The sequence below is a fragment of the Saccostrea echinata genome, unplaced genomic scaffold, assembly GCF_033153115.1.
Source record: "Saccostrea echinata isolate AGI-Se365-2 ecotype Australia unplaced genomic scaffold, CSIRO_AGI_Sech_v1 ptg000022l, whole genome shotgun sequence".
Taxonomy (NCBI): Eukaryota; Metazoa; Mollusca; class Bivalvia; order Ostreida; family Ostreidae; genus Saccostrea; species Saccostrea echinata.
Window position 1 is genome coordinate 12138713 of NW_026889771.1, and position 17902 is coordinate 12156614.

Here is a 17902-nt window from a genome sequence, read left to right on the forward strand (position 1 = left end):
GTTCATGGTGCAAACTGTTTTCTTGGTGGAGGATTTAATATTAGACGTACATGCAGTGTACATACTTCTATCTGAAAATGAATTCTCCTCGAGGGAATATTTTTCTGAAATTTTAATCAAATGTGAAATTGTGTCATTTGAATTGAGTTTTGTGAAAATTAAGTTTTGAGTATTGAAATTATGTGCATTATTCATGGATTTAAAAGAGTAAAATCGAGTGGATGCTGTGCAGACATTGTGTTCTGGATTAACTTTGATCTCCGCGTTCTTTTTGTTATTTACATGTAAATTAAAAAGTATTTAATGTATTTGTTTTTGTTTCCCTCTAAAACACATTCCAAAGTTTACCTGTAACTCTCCATTCTGTTTGTTTTAACTGTCCATTCTTTTTGAAAAAAAAACTGTCCATTCTTAAAAGAATGGACAGTTTTCCAAAAAGAATGGACACTTACAGGTAACTTAATGGATTATTTGAGGAGTTAGCTCAACATTAAGCTATAGAATGGACAACACAAACAAAAGGTTAACGTCACCATCATGTTTTAATAAATAATATTTCATATATATATATATATTTTTTAGGGGGACAAGGAGTGTGTTTAAGCAGTCAATTTTAAAAACAACACAAAAGCCCCCCTCCCCCTTTCGGAGTGAGAGTGGGGAGAGAGAAGGGCGAGAGTGGGGAGAGAGAAGAGTGAGAGAAGGGTGAGTGGGAGTGGGGAGAGAGAAGGAGTGAGAGTGGGGAGAGAGAAGGGCGAGAGTGGGGAGAGAGAAGAGTGAGAGAAGGGTGAGTGAGAGTGGGGAGAGAGAAGGAGTGAGAGTGGGGAGAGAGGAGTGAGAGTGGGGAGAGAGAAGGAGTGAGAGTGGGGAGAGAGAAGGAGTGAGAGTGGGGAGAGAGAAGAAGTGAGAGAGGGGAGAGAATGGCGAGAGAGGGGAGAGAAAAGGCTGAGAATGGGGAGAGAGAAGAGTGGGAATGGGGGAGAGAGTGTTGAGTGAGAAGGTTGAGAGTGGGGAGAGAGAAGAGTGAAAGTGGAGGAGAGTGATAATGGGTAGAGAGAAGAGTCAGAAAGAAGGGAGAGAGAGTGGGGGAGAGAAGAGTGAGAGAGGGAAAGAGTGAGAGTGGGTAGAGAGAAAGGGTGAGAGTGGGGGGAAAAGGAAACAGAGAATTGAGAGAGGAAGGGAGAGTGTGGAAAAAGAAAAGGAATAAGGGTGAAAGAAAAGATTGAGCGATCAGGTAAGACTAAACATTCTACACTATTGTCGCTAGTATTTTGTAATGTAGGTATGCATGTCTTTGGATGATTATCAATAAATCTTTCGTTAGCTTCTAGTATATCTTCTTGTTGTTTTTGTTTGAGTCTACCAGGTGGTTTCAATATCGTCATAATACGAAGATATGGTATATTTTATAAAATTAAGATTTGCATGCCCCTCCCCTCCAGTCCTCAGTTAAATAGAACCTACCCTGCCTTAGGCAGCATGATTTAATTAAAAGCTCCCCATCTTAAACAGTAAATAATTATGATAGTCATAGGAACCAAAGGGATGGATGGGGGGGGGGGCGCTCCCCCAACCAATAATTTTGCTGATATATAGTATACTATAGAAAACAAGGCTACTTTATTGATGTTCTCCCTCAATAATTACGTCTGATGACCTTTGGACCTCCTTTTTTTATTTTGCTTGTTAAGGAATTTTTGCTTGGTAGTGCCCATCCAAACTGAAAATGTTTGGTTGTGAACCCCCCCCCCCTAAAAAAAACAAACAAACAAACAAACAAACTGAAATTGCTTCCTACATGCCTGAATGATGTGCCCCTATATACTTAAAAATCAATAAAATTAATTTTTATAGTAAAGGGGTACAACACTTTTTTTTTATCTCCTATTAATTTAGAGTGGAGCATCTATCAGTACAATTTCCATAACTTTCTCTGTTTCTGAGATTTCAATTTTCCCCCTCTTTAATTACTAAAACCCTATGTAACATCAAATTAACATATTAACGTAAATTATAATATATACATCACAATAAACGTTTATTCTTTACGACAATCCTAATTAACTTTTTGTGCATAGATTTATTTTACCTCATCAGAATTTTTTTAACATGGGAGTTTGGATATTTCGTTTCAAATACAGTAAAACATCACAAATTGTGTACAACAATATATCAGATCAACTTCAACGTCGCGTGTCAATATATGATAGATATTCCTCTGAATATGTTATTTATACAATTATGCCTCTCTCTCTCTCTCTCTCTCTCTCTCTCTGTGCGCGCGCGTGTTTCTTTACCCGTATTGTAATCTATACATTTCATTCAGATCTTTAAATATGCATGTACACATGGTACATACTTTGACTTTTTGTATGGAGAGGGTATTTATAAGCATTGGCTGTTAGCCAATTCATTCAGTTTTCTGAATAAATATTGTGTAAAGTAAATTACTTTTCTGAAAAGGAAAAAATATGCATCATATATATCCTTATAAAGAAAAAGTCTATCATATGTAGCAATTTCTATCAATGATTGTGAAAAAAGTTTTTTTTCAATTAAAACATATAAATTGATGTAAAAACTTTTATAATACAGTAGAAGAGACTATTACTGAATCCGGGTGGCACAAAGGGTCTTGTTCAATTCCAATAAAAGTAACTCATTGTGTAAACATTATAGGTACGAGCTACGAGGCCAGGCACCAGATGAGTTGTCATCCGAATATTTCTGTGGCTGACTTATTATAAACCAAAAGTAGTTTTCGTACGAGTTAACACTGTATCAGCTGATTGGAATGAAAATTTCAGAAATTTTGAAATGTTGAAAAAAAAACGTATAATGTTTCATTATATTTTGGCAATATAGTTAATAAGAACACATTGGTTATTGAAAAGAAGCAGAAAATAAGCTTAAAGCCTGTCCATCTTTGGCGAGTGAATCAAAACGATGTGAATGTATGTTTTGGTTCGAAGTTCATCGACCTGAACTTGCTAAAGGAAAAGAGGTTTCATTACTCGTGATACTGTTAGCTGAGACTAACCTCCACTAATTTTGGTTTGGTTCTGATATCTGAACAGAACGAAAGATGGAAGGCCCATGTAATATGGATCCCTCGAGGGGTAAGTTATTTATAATAGAAAACTAGCACGGTTACTAGTTGAAACTGAGGTATTCTGAGTCTCTTAAGAGAAGTGGACAAGCTTTCGCCTACATCGGATGTAGGCGAAAGCCTGTCCACTTCTCTAAAGAGAATAGAAACTGAGGTACTGTACTGTGTATGATATAAGAGGAAAAGAACCGACCAAATCGACTTTTAGAACTGGGCTTTTGGAAACTCTAAGACAGTCGTTTTGAAGAACTGACTCAGCAGATGATCTTGCCTGACTACCTTTATACTGGACATCTTTGCTTTTATTGGTAGAAACCAACAAAGGCTCATCTGGTATCAAGTCAACTCATAACCTGACCCACTCATAACCAAGTCAATTCAAACCCAACACATATAAATTATAACCAAACAACAAAGTCAACTCGTAACCTCCCTTGTGTCTAGATACGAGTGGATTTATCTATTAACATAAGATTTCGGAACAAAATAAATAATGTTTTTAATGTAATTATGAGTTATAGTACATAAAATATGCATACTCTTACATTTTCTTGCATAAAACACAGGACAGGCAGGTAGTGGGGAGGGAGGGGGACACTTTTAACACCACCTTCCCAAATTACATTTTTCACATTTAGTATTTTATTAGGGAGGGTGTTGGTCCTCACTTTGAAAATGATGCTACGTACGTCCCTGCAGGAATATAGCACCTTTGTAAATGATGGGAAATTAGCACAATTCTGCTTCCTTCAAGGTTCTCGGCTTGCATGGAAATGTAGAGTGATATTTTCTTTTAAGTGATATTGGTGAGAACAAAAACTTGTTTTTGATAAGAATAAAGATAAACAATCATGAATAAAATGTAATTTTTTTTTTTCAGGCTATTACAGATTTTTAATCCTATTTTTCAACTGTATGCTTACATTTGGGAGTTATTTCTGTTTTGACATGCCTAGTGTTTTGCAGGATGATTTCACCAGAAGTGAGGTAAACGAAACAATAATACAGCCTTACATCTTGCACATGATTAGAGAAATGAAAATTTGTTCCACATCAATTTTTTGGAACAACATAATTTTAAATAACCTCAGTAACTATGTGTCTCCTTTCATAGAAAAAAGTAATGTATGCTTATTGCATTTAGGATCTCTCAAGCAAAATAAATCACGATTATTGCATCTTAAGTCAGTATCATCAGCAATCACTATTAATAAAAGGAAATGCTCTTAGACTATGTAATATTGAAAAAAAAAATCATCATGACTATATCTGTATTCTTGGGTTCTTTTTAGAATTGTACCAACTATACTATAGGAAATACAAGCCACGAAACTTGTATCTGTGAGGATTGTCTGGGAATGTCTGATGATGACTACAACTTGTTGTATGCCATTTATGCTTGGACGTAAGTCATTTCTACATTTCAAAGGCAGAACAGTTTATAAATGAATCATTTAGTAAATGGTATGAGACTTTGTTATATACTAACAGTAAAACTCGGTTATAACGAAGTCCATGGGACCTGCATTTTTACTAATTTGTTATATTAGTATTACTAATTCTTTAACGTATATTTAGCGAATTTGCAATATACATGTTTTCCTTCAAAATGATTACTGATTATTTTCAGGAAAATATTAAATACAGAATTTACTTTCAAATATACTGTATATACTTATGAAAAATAATGTCAGTTAATATTTAAAATTTGAGATGTTAAAAATTCATTTAAAAAATATGTAAATTTAAATTATTTTAACCTCTCGTTTATCTAGACACGTGTGTTACCATACAAATCGTCCAGATTAATGAAGTGTAATGAAGTTGAGGAAATGGACTTTTTATAATTCATAGAGATGAATGTTAATTCTGTTTCCCACAAATTTTATTGGAAAGGTGAAGTGTCAAGATTATTGACATTTGGATTAACAAGGCTTCACTGTACTGATTCAGGGGAAAAAATGTAGCATGTATTTTAACCTTCGGACAGGATTGATTTTCAGTTTACACTAACCATTTAAAAAATTAACTAGAAATATCCTTATATTTTGAAACAATGAATTAAGTGAACTTGATTTACAAAAGTCCATTTGTTTTAGCAGTAAATATGCTTATTTATTTTCATATTCATAAAAATAGGTATTTTATTACAGAAATGCCATTGTAGTTATTGGTGCTGGGTTTTTGATTGACAAGCTGGGAAATAGATGTAAGTTGTACACATGTGGTATTATTTGAACTTAAGTCATTTATTCTAGATCCAGTTGAACAGGTAGTCACCTATGAAATGCTTTTGGTTTGAGATTATTTCATCTCCCTTCCAAAATTCAGAAAGGTCTCTGGAAAACCTTGATCACCAAATAGATAAATTTGTGCATTTATATATAGTGAAGAAGGACAACAAATTAATTGAAGTTATAAAATTACTTTTAAGGTCAGATGACACGTTCCTCAAATATATGTTTTGTATACCTTGGTATTATATAAGAAATTATTCATAATTGTCATTCTCTTGTGATTTCTGAATTGTTTTTAAAAAATTTTTAAAATAAGTACACCAAAAATTGTGACATTGGCAATTCAAAAGATTACCCACAAGGATTATATAAGAAATGCATGTATCACCCTCTGGTATCCTGCCCAAATGCCTGGTAAGGTACCTCAATTTTAGATGAGGAAACTTGTTTAAGTAGCAATACTTCAATGACAAATTCTTGGGAAAAATTATATATTTTCGAGGAACGTGTCATCTGACCTTAAAGAATGATTAAAAGTTCAATTACCTGCAATCTATGGTAAATATGTGCTATTTATTTTATGTATACCTGTATTTTTTGTAGTGGGAGTGTTCCTCTTTTCTTTCCTATGTGTCCTTGGGTCGTCCACTTTTGCAGTAGGAGCCATGTTAAAGGGGACATCATACATGTTGCCCATTATGTTACTGGGAAGACTGTTGTTTGGTTCAGGAAATGGCTCTCTCACAAGTAAGCATTTCTTTTGTTTCTTTTTCTTTGGGGTGAAACCTTTAAAATGGAGGTTAATTTGCCAATCTTTGAGTCCCTTGGTGCATTTTAAAGGCAAGACTGTAGTCATGGAAGTTTTTTAGTTAAAGAACAATCATCATCTACATTTCAAAAACAATAAAAAGATAAATACACATTTGATCTGAGTAAAATTTAAGTTGTAGTAACAGATTTGTATTTCTTTTTCTTTCATTGTAGTTGTGCAGAACAGAATTACAGCTTATTGGTTCAGAAACAAAGAGCTGGCTTTGGCATTTGGAATAACTCTGGCATTTTCAAGATTGGGAAGTGTTCTGAATTTCTTCCTGACTCAAAACTTCAAAGACATTTATGGTTTACCTTGGACTTTATGGGGAGGTACTATTCTAGAATTATTCAAATTGAGCATATTGTTATTTTTAAGTAATGATGTTCTTTTGACTCGAAGTAAATTTTTTTGAACTAAGAAGAGATTGAAGCATCAAAACTTAATGTTTGAGATATGAGTTAATAATTCAATGGAGAATGTGACTCTTGAAAATATTAAGAATTCAAGATTACCTTTAAAATGCCTTGTCAAATCAGTTTGTAGTGATGGTACCCTTACTAAATCCATAATATCCTTATTTTGCAGGAGCCATGTTGTGTGGATTGGGTTTTGTTAGTGCAATAGTTGTCAGTTTCTTAGACAAAATGGGTGTCAGGGCCCTTGGGGACGAAGACAATCTAAAATCACAGTCTAAGAAATTGGTATGTATATACATGTTCGGAAATATACCTATATTGTTATAGATTAAAAACAAAATTTCAATTTTATATAAATGTCAAAAGTTGCAGATTTAATCTTGCAAAATTTATCATTTATGGCTTTTGCATTTGTCTTAGATCACTAGAATACTAATATTTCTTTCAACAGAAACTGACAGACATTAAGGACTTCTCCCTTTCTTACTGGCTGTTAGCCTTGTCCATCATGTTCTTCTACAATGGAGTCTTCCCTTTTGTAGCAGATGCTAGGTGAGATGATGTGAATAATATAGCATCAATAAGTATTATATGTTGTACCATAGCTGAACAATGGCAGATAAATCAGACTTTGATTGGAATAGTATAGAACATTACAATTTTTGAAGGAAAATAAGAAATAAATTGTAGTGTTATGAATATGCTATATACATACTAGAACATGTAGCTGACTGCTATATCATATTAAATGTAATCAGGTGACTGCAAATGCAAGTTGTCATTGGTAAAACTAGATGTTGTCTACTGATATTGTTTGTTGTACCAATTTTGTACTGATGATTCAGTCAGAAAATCCTGACTAAAAATTAAAAAATCAGTCTGTACTCTATGATTTTGGAAGGACTTCAAACTTGTTACATACTTTCATACATTTACTTGATTTAATGAACTTTTTTTTTCAGTAAGTTCATTCATATGAAGTATAAGATGAATAAAGATGTTAGTGCCTATATTGCCGGGGCTGTCTATGATGTTTCTATGATTCTGTCTCCATTTCTGGGAGGAGTCATTGTGAGTAAATGAGTAAATGATAACATTTTGTTTAATGTTTTAGGTAAATGAACCAAAAAGAATGGTTGAACATAGAAAAAAATTATATTTTGCAACTTCTGGGCATTATTTCATGAAGAAAAGAAATTGGAGAACACCCGAAAGATCCTGGGGGTACATTGTTTTTGTCCTGTCTGTCTGTTTGTTTGTCTGTCTGTTTGTCTGTCTGTCTGTTGTCAACTTTAACCTAGCCCATAACTATTGCATTGTCAAGGGTAAGGCTTTAATATTTGACATGAGTGTTCATTATGAGAAGACCTTTCCATTGGTACAGAAATTTTTGATCATGTGACCTCAACTGTGACCTTTGACCTACATTTGAAAAACTTTAACATTGGCCATAACTATTGCACTGTAGTCTATGTCCCACTCCAGAATTGTGTTACCATCGGGGGCATAGTGTTTCACAAACACATCTTGTTTCTTTTCATTTTTGTTGTTAGTAAATCAGATATGAAAGGTGAGTCATATTCTATCTGTTATAGGATATAATAGGTAAGCGGGGTATCCTGGCTCTTCTGTGTGCCTTGCTGACTATCCCCCTCTTTGGACTCCTGGCCTTCACCAAGGTGTACCCCCTCGTATGTACCCTCTGGCTGGGAATCACATACTCCTTTGCAGCTGTGAGTATAACGTTTACTCTGTCTCATATAAAAGCATTAATATTTATTTTAACTAGGAGAGCTATCTCATGTTAATTTGTATGCCTCACACTGAAGGTGAATGTAGATGTCTTGGACATGCATTACTGTTGGTAATGATTTATTTTTTATTTCAGGCCAGTATGTGGCCTTCTATCCCCCTAGTTGTCTCCCAGGCAACTGTGGGGACTGCCATGGGGCTTACTACCTCAATACAGATGATTGGAATTGGTGTGTCTAACTTGGTGGTGGGACAAATTCTTGGAAAGAATGAAAGGTAAACACTACATGAGTGTATTTCATAATTTCGTAAATTCATTTCTTAAAAAATATAAACAGTTATAAATTTTAAATTCATGAACCCTGGAGTTCTTTAAGACCCAGTGTGTAATAATTTTATTTAATATGATGATGTGTTTTACAAGTATGAAGAAAAAAATGGCTCCCTCCAGAAAAAGTTCTTGTTTTCATGTTTTCAGTTTGAGTGATGAGGAAACTCTAAAAAGATGGAAGTATGTGATGATATTTTTGTTGGCTAATTCTCTGGCTTGTGTAACTGTAACTACCTTCCTCAACATAACAGACAAAAGAAAGGTATGTTGTTTATTTAGAGCAGGGATAATCTGTGCTCGCACACCTAATTTTCTACAGTGTAAATACAGTAGAACTTTGGTATCTCGAACAACGATATCTCGAATACCATGGATATGTGTCGAAGTAATTTTGAAGTATGAACCACTTATTCTTTAAGTATTTTACCCTCGATATCTTGAATCCTTGGATATCTCGAAGTTTTTTTCTTGGTCCCATTGAGTTCAAGATAATGAGGTTTGACTGTACATGTAATTAATGATCCATCTTATGTTCGCTTTTAGATGTAATCAGTATAACTGTACATGTATAAGAAATATTTCCCAAGAAGGAATTTTTAATGAAAAAAAATTATTTTGTATTTTATCTTCAAAAATCAATCTTTTTTATGTTTTATTTTTACAGGGTGGCATTTTAAACATCAGCAGAAAACAACGGCAGCAGCAAGAACTGGAAAAATCTGTATGTGAGAGTGAAACAAAAACAGACGATGAGGAAGAGCCATTGTTAGGACGGCAAAGGCACAGGATTAATTAATGATTTAGGTTGTGTATCATCTCAACTTCTAGTCACAGATGTGGAGAGAAAAAAAATGTTTCATTTATTAACGAAATTTTGATATGTGTTGCTGCCACGAAAAAGAAGGAAGTCATTATTGTCTTTAATATCTGATGTTTTGATAAAAGAAATTTGAAGAAAATGTATTTTTTAAGATGAAAAGAATTATAATATTTAGTTAAATACTATTGGATTGCTGACAAAATTTCTTATCTAAAATGATTCCATATATAAATGATGACTTTTAGTGGGAAATGTTCTCTCTTTTTTGTGACCTTATATGAGTTAACTGTTTTAAAACACTTTATATTCACCCTGAATTTATGTTATTGTTGTTTTTCGTACATCAAATTTGAGAATTTTTCACTCATATAGAATTACTGACCCTGAATTTATGTAAACCATTTCTGTTCTTTATGCAATAAAGAAGCATGTATAAGTTCACACAACTACAAAACATTAAAGAGGCATACAAAAGTTCTGCTTCTTCATTTACTTTGATAAAAACAAGTTGAATTTTTGCATACTCATGCAGTGATATAATATATTCCTTATTCATAATGTTTCTGCTTTTGCTCTTTCTTTCGGATTGTTGTTTTGGTATCTTATATCTGGTAATGTTTTTTCTTCACTTTGTTAGAACACATTTGAAATATGTTTCTTACATCATTAACACTCATTCTTTTATGTATGTGTCATGAAGTAAATGGTGCCAAAATAGTACACTTGTTATAAATAATGTATACAGCTTTGATTGTTCAGTTACTTTCTTCAAAATAGAAAAAAAAAACTTTTTCTTTTTGTACCAGGCCAAAATTCACAGGATTTTGCTCGTTTTATTTATTTAAATAATTTTTTTTACATTATTGAAGGTAATTTCATCACAGATTCTAATATTCTTCAACAAAATCACACCAGAATATACTGGGAAACTGTAACAAAAATCCATGACATTAAATGTCTCAATTGTTGTCAAAAATAATGTTTTGAAAGTTTTGTTTTTTTGTTTTGAACATATTTTATTGACAATGTGTCAAAGGGATTGGACACAAGTTCTAAAAACTTAGATAGTCCTCTCCCATACATAAAATCTTAATAGCCATACAACATTTACAAAGATTTACAATTTTACAATATTATACATGAACGTAGAAGAACAAAGACAATAATTATTATTGCTAAGGAATATCAGTTGATATAATGATGATTATAATGACGTCAATAACCATATTAAAATAGTTTCAAAAAGTAGTAAATACAAGTACATGTAAGTGTTAATTGAAACGACCAGTATCCTGAATAAATTTTTGAACAATACCAAATATTTTTTCATTTTCCTGCAAAGATAATGATTCATCTCCCCATAGCAGTTTATGCACATTTAACATTTTTACATTATTAATTACAAGTAATGCATTCAACATTAAACGTCTAGCTTCAAGATATTTTCTACACACAAAGAAATAATGATGACTATCCTCCTTATATCCACAAGAACAATTTGGATTCGTTATAATGTTACATCTATACAAGTCATGATTTAAAATACAATTGTGCCTTAATCTTGTATGTAAAATGTTCAGATACCTTTTGCCGTATGATAGATACTTGGGAGGCTTGTCATTATCATTATTCAATTTTCTTTTAAAAATTCCTATTGAAGTTATTTCCCTTGTTTCGTTACTCAATGAATTCCATTTGCGAATAGTATCAGGGACAAATGACTTATTTAGTAATTCAAGCCTGCACTTCGGTAAAAAATAATTACTTGAATTACGAGTATTATAATTTGAAACACTTTTTCTAACTACTGGTACTATATTTTTTAAATAACCAGGAACTAGGTTATTGTGGATTTTAAACATTGTTAAAAGTTTAGCTTTATCCCTTCTTATTATAAGAGGTTCCCATCCTGTTTCAACATACAACGAGTTTCTTGACGCTAATACTGACAGACCTGTCACAATTCTTGCAGCGCTCAACTGAACCTTTTCAAGTTTTTCAATATCTGCAAACGAACAGTGAAAGTGAAGTATTGTCTTTGCTATTTACAACAGTTGAAAAGGTTGTACACAAATGTTTAAATAAAACATATTTTATTTAATTTGTAGTTTGTAGAATTTTTTTTATTCATCAAAGTTTAAGGCTAAGAAGAATCACTATCTTTGTCTCTGATTGACAAGTTTTGTGCAAGAGAATTTACTTAGTTTGGGCAAGAATTACAAATTATGCCCAGAATCTAGTTGAGGGGGGTCTGTGGGATGATTTTTCTTGCACAGAAAAGTAAATGGAATTTTCTCAAAAAGTAAAGCTTTACCCAACTGCAACTAGCCAGCACTCGATATTCAAAGAAACTTATCCTTACTGTGTGTGTGTGTGTGTGTGTATGATTGATATAGGCTGCATGAGCCCCATCCCTCATCATCCCCAATAAGCCCCATCCCTCATCATCCCCAAAAAGAGGTTCATGGGCCACATTGCTCACCTGAGCACATTGGCTAGGCAAAAGTACAACTCAGTTCAGTATTGAAAAGATTCCCCGGGGGGGGGGGGGGGCTTGAATTTTAAACTACCTGATGATGCATCTATTTCAATATAACAAATGGCTTTGTTGTACTTGAGAAGCTTTAAAAAAATTCCCATATATTTCTTTGTAAAAATTTGATCCCCCATTGTGGCCCCACCCTACCCCCAGGGGTCATGATTAGAACAAACTTGAATCTACACTACCTGAGGATGCTTCCATATCAATATGACTAAACATAGCTTTGCAGTTCTTCTTCAGATTTTTAAAATTTTTCATATATATTTCTATGTAAAACTTTGATTCTCCATCGTGGCCTCACCCTAACCCTGGGGGTCCTGATTTGAATAAACTTGAATCTACACTACCTGAGGATGCTTCTATATAAATATGATTCATCAGGACTTTGCTGTTATTGAGAAGAAGATTTTTCCTATATATTTTCATGTAAAACTTTGATCCTCCATTGTGGCCCCGCCCTACCCCCGGGGGTCATGATTTGAACAAACTTGAATCTACACTACCTGAGAATGCTTCCATATAAATATGACTCATCATGGCTTTGCTGTTCTTGAGAAGAAGATTTTTAAAGATTTTTCCTATATATTTCTATGTAAAACTTTGATCCACCATTGTGGCCCCGCCCTACCCCGGGGTCATGATTTGAACAAACTTGAATCTACACTACCCGAGGATGCTTCCATATAAATATGACTCATCATGGCTTTGCTGTTCTTGAGAAGATTTTTAAAGATTTTTCTCATATATTTCTATGTAAAACATTGATCCTCCATTGTGGCCCCATCCTACCTCTGGGGGTCATGATTTGTTCCAAATTTGAATCTACACTACCTGAGGATGTTTCCACATGAGTTTCATCTTTCCTGGCACTGTGGTTCTTGAGAATAAGATTTTTAAAAGATGTTATTAAATTTTCACTAATTCTTAATTATCTCCCCTTGAAAGAGGGCGTGGTCCTTCATTTGAATAAACTTCAATCCCCTTCACCCAAGGATGCTTTGTGACAAGTTTGGTTGAAATTGGCCCAGTGGTTCTGGAGAAGAAGTTGAAAATGTGAAAAGTTTACGGACAGATGGACTACAGACAAAATGTGATCAGAAAAGCTCACTTGAGCTTTCAGCTCAGGTGAGCTAATGATCTGAATAAAAAGAAGAGCCAGTTGTGATCCTATACCTCCTCATTTTCTTGATATCTTGGAGAGCTAAACAATTTAAGAATTCATAACGTACAAGTTAAAAAAAATGCAAAAGGTCTGAAAAAGGTAAGGAATTAAAAATTCACATACCAAACTTAAGCCAAAAATATCTTTTTCCTCCACTTGTAGTTTGTCCCTTCCTTGAAAGTTGATATGGTCTTTAAAGTTACTGAGAAGCAAAACTTATAATTATTTGATTGACTAAACAACAATTTATTAAAAAAACACGATTTTATCACGTTTGTATATTTTTTATGATCTTTTTAAATATGCTTGCACAAGGATTAGTTAAAACAAACGTTAGAATTACTCCTATCCAAGGAATTAAAGCAATTGCTACCAGTCATATAGAACAAGGAGGAAAACAATGTCTGTAACATCATCTCGGAACCCTCGGGCTAGCTATCTCGACGTAATGTCAACCGCAACTTTTTAATCGTACCAGCGAAAAGGTGTAGTTCGAGCTTTCCGGTGTTGTAGAGCGACCCCCCCCCCCTCCCATTAGTGAGACTTCCCACCGGAAGTCTTGCTCTAGAGTGAGCCTACCTCCCCCCCCGGGGGGGGGGGGTTAAAGGCTAACTCTAGAGCCATACTTCCCCTGAGGCATACTCACCCCAAAAGATAGCAAGTCTACCCAAGGGGGGAAGCCTCACTTTAGAGCCTTCGTCATCCCCCTCCCCCCGTGCAAGATTCACTCTAGAGTGATACTATCCTCTTTGGAAAGGTCCACTCTAGGGCCACGTTTCCCCGTTGAAGTCTTGCTCTAGAGTGAAACACCCCCTGCCCATCAAGGTAAATTCTAAACAATGAAGGCGTTTTTAAAGTCATGAAAACACGGGTGCATTAAATGAAGTGTTTGAGGGAAGGGTGTGTGTGTGAGAGAGAGAGAGAGAGAGAGAGAGAGAGACACCATTTTTAGTAACAAAATATGAAATTAACGTCTTGGGATGAATTCTTTGGTTTACATATTGCTGATGAATATGTGTCCGTCCGTCTGTCAGTATACCCCAGTACTAGCATGTAAAATGTGGAAATATCGCAAACAAATTTTCAGTCTTGCTTCTTCTTTGTTTACATAACATTTTGGGTTAAATATGTAAAACAAATAACTATGCATATGGAAAACATTATAATTTAAACCGCTTTTGTTAAAATTTTTGTTTTACAGCATACATACATGTATAAACTTCTATGAATAAATTATTCTTATTTGTGAAGAAATATTTTGTTCATTTCATTACAAAAAGATTTTATATCCTAATATGAATCGTATTGTGACACAAATATCATGAAACATATCAATATAGAAGTTAATGTACCATCCCCGCCCTACTCTAGTGGTGTATATTTATACAATAAAGATGTATCTTTTTGAAATAAGTGGGTTTAATTTTAAAGAAAACTTTTTTAAAAATCATTAACGATACGAAAATTTATGTAACTATCTTGGTATAGTCTATTTGAACACCAAGGCTTATTAAAATCCAACCCAAACTGTTTGAGGAGTAGGATTTTGAAAGAATTCTAAAGAAATTTCTATTTTTAGTAACTATGGGAACACTGTTTGTCAAAGTAAGAAAAAAAACTGTTGTATAGAATTATCTACCTTAGTATGTTCAACTTCAACTCCAAGTTGTATGGAAATCAGACAAAAACTGTAAGAGACGTGGCATTTTGAAAAAAAAAATCAAAATGCTCTATATTTTAAGTAACCATGGAAATACCCTTCACTGAAATCAAAACTGATTAATAAAATTATGTATCTTAATATTGTGTATTTGTGTACAAATTCGTATGAAAATTGCACCAAAACTGTTGGTGGAATAACATTTTTAATGCACTTTTAGTAACCATTGCAACATTTCGTGGAAATCAAAAAGCGATAAATAGAATTATGTGTCTTTGTACAATCTACTTGTGCTCTAAGTGTTAATGAAATTGGGTCAAAACTGTAGGAAGAGTAGAGTTTTGAAAGAACGAATTTGATTGTACCCTATATTATGAAACTTTTTCTTGTCCAGTGCGGTTCTTGAGAAGATTTTTTCCTATACATTCCCATGTAAAACTTTCATCGCAAGTCCAATGCGAAGCGCGGATGTAGAAATTTTCAAAAAGGTGTACATGTACAAATATTGTAATTTCAAACGATGTTTTTACATAACGTGCCATCTATTTCCAAATACGATGGGAAAACAGGCAAATTATGGATGGGGTTGGTTTTGACAACATTGATCAGGTGTGGGTTTGGAAAGGGTTTTTGCCTACCCAAATACTGATAAAAGTTTGCACAATTCAATCAACTCTGAAAGTTGCATCAATTTTTTTTAAAGTTCTTCAAAAACGCTATGCACTAAAGTAATAATATTTGTTATTTTGAAAATAAATTTAAAAAGTCACAATTATGAGCCCCCCCCCTTTTTTTAAATATGTTCTTAATTAACATCATTAAATTCTGTAATTTTAGACTGATAATGAATTTAGTATATTTGAAATACTTACATAAGAGGCCCATTGGGCATTTATAGGCAAACACCTTAATGCGAGTATTACTGTCTCATGTTCACCTTAGCATTTTATGCTCGATTTGATTATATTCTGTGTGAATTAAAGAACTATTGTGTCTTTTTCCTTGGTTTCCCAAATATGAAGGAGTGTGCATTTAGATTAGTACGAGTGATACTGTCTTATGACAGCATCTATAGTTTTATTGATTTTATTGATTTTTTATTGTTATTGATTTTGTATGGAATTTTAGATTTATGAGGTTGATTACTGTTTGCTAGTTCACCTTTTCATTGATAAGAGAGTAGAACCAGAAAGAAGAAAGGTGTATTTTACTTCCTGTTTTCAGATCAATATTTATTATACCAACACACATGGAAGTTCGGGTATATACATCATATACATATATCTGTTATCCTGGTCCGTCCGTCACACTTTCTTTTTCCTCAAACTACTCTTACATCTTAAGCAGCAGCCAATTATCTTTCGGAATATTATTGATGGTGCCTTGAACATGTGCAAGAAGCTTTTGAATTTTTCATTTTTACCATGGGGGCCGAATGGGGAGGGGGGGGGGGTAAAAAGTGTTTTTTTTCTACAAAAACCTGGTTCCCTTAGACCATCATTAAAACTATCTTTGCTTCCCCTAACTCGACCCTAAAATCTGAAGTTGGAAAGGTAGGTAAATATGTTTTTTTTTTTTTTCCTGACAGCAGCTTTGAAAATACATTCTGAAATTTATTGGAATAATACCTTTATAAATTTAAAAAAAGTACAAAAGGTGATTTGTAAACAGAATATCATACAAATGTCGTATAAAAGCAACTTTAAAGGTAAATTGATTCACAACTATTACGTCGTTAACTTGTGAAATATCTCCCGCCAGTATGAATTTATTCAAATCGAATATCTAAAAAGACAAGATTCTCAGATACCCAAAGACCGGACACCCGAGTATATTTTTCAAACCTAATATCACCTTTCAATGCTTACTATAATAAGAATTTAACTGCATTTTATTGCACTGCACTACAAAGCAACGTCAATCAATAAAATGAAGTCCATTTTTGTTTTACGTTATTGTATTGAAAATAAGGTATAAATTATCATATTTTCTAATATATTTTTATTTTTAAAAAAGTTTTGAAAAACAGACTGGATGGAATATTTTCATTCACATCTCTTATATGATTCTTCTCTTTCATATGAATCTAAATTAACAATGCAGTAATAATGTCGAAGGATTTTTCGACAAATTTTTCCATTGCTTTTTATTATTTTATGCAACGCCTAGTTTGGGTATATGAAACATTGAAAAAGAGAGAATTAAATCTCAGGTTTGACTGATGAGTAAAAATTTTGAGAGTGATGCAGATAAGCACCAGGAAGGATAAACAGAATATATTCTGATAACAGTACTTAGAGCTAAGTTCTCATCAAAGAACAGTTACTTTTGCTGATTTTTTTTTTATTGAAAGACTGATATGGATATATGCGAAACATCCCGAGGAAAATAGGAGTGTCGAGTGAAGTTCTTTAATTTCAAGCTAATTAATGTTGCTTTTAAATAAAAATATAACTCTCCTACAAATTGTAATGCTTGATGTACTGTCTAATTAAAACATACTTGGTCAATTTTTATTATTAGGAAAACAGTGAAAAAATATAAACTTTCCTGTTTGACTGATGAGTGAATATTTTGAGACTCAAACAAAGCGCCGATGACTTTGTAGAACAATCAAAGGCGCTTTTCAATACTGCTTAGCAGTACTTGTTTAGTGAGATGAGCTCACACTAATTAAGTCATTTACACGCGACATTACCCTAAAGCTCCAATTTTCGCCGTAAATTATCACAAAAGCGAATTAATTTTAAAGTATAGATTGTGATTTTTTAAATCCCACTCATTTCTGTTTAAAATCTTAAAAATCTTTCAGAAAATTCTGGAAACACATTTTTATAGGACTTGTTTTTAAAAGAAACAGATTATAGCAATTTCCTGTTTACTGCCAATTTTATTTATAAAACCGGTTCTGCCCTATAACCTTAGAATGGGTCAACCTACACCACGTGTCTTGAATTTAAATCACAGTAGCATTAGTAGGGGTGACTTAGGTCCAGTGTCACAGTAACTGCTGGCACGAAAAAGATCCCTCACTGCCCAATGGCCAAAAGTGCCGGGCA

General features: G+C 33.4%; 1 protein-coding gene across 1 annotated transcript; it reads left to right on the top strand.

Moving 5' to 3' along the window:
* The first annotated feature begins 2811 nt into the window (after positions 1–2811).
* Positions 2812–11580, top strand: LOC133190412 (major facilitator superfamily domain-containing protein 1-like). Its single transcript, XM_061326033.1, has 13 exons — positions 2812–3119; positions 3990–4096; positions 4402–4514; positions 5263–5318; positions 5950–6093; positions 6331–6489; positions 6746–6861; positions 7028–7128; positions 7539–7647; positions 8172–8309; positions 8465–8604; positions 8807–8921; positions 9324–11580. The coding sequence occupies exons 1-13, from the start codon at positions 3086–3088 to the stop codon at positions 9453–9455; spliced, it is 1464 nt and encodes a 487-aa protein (XP_061182017.1). The 5' UTR covers positions 2812–3085; the 3' UTR covers positions 9456–11580.
* Positions 11581–17902: the final 6322 nt, after the last annotated feature.

What these genes read in the sequence shown, in the direction of transcription:
- LOC133190412 (XM_061326033.1), top strand. Translation starts at nt 3,086, where the DNA reads ATGGAAGGCCCATGTAATATGGATCCCTCGAGGG. An exon ending in ATGATTTCACCAGAAGTGAG is followed by an intron (nt 4,097 to 4,401) that starts GTAAACGAAACA and finishes GGTTCTTTTTAG; the next exon opens with AATTGTACCAACTATACTAT. An exon ending in TCACATACTCCTTTGCAGCT is followed by an intron (nt 8,310 to 8,464) that starts GTGAGTATAACG and finishes TTTTTATTTCAG; the next exon opens with GCCAGTATGTGGCCTTCTAT.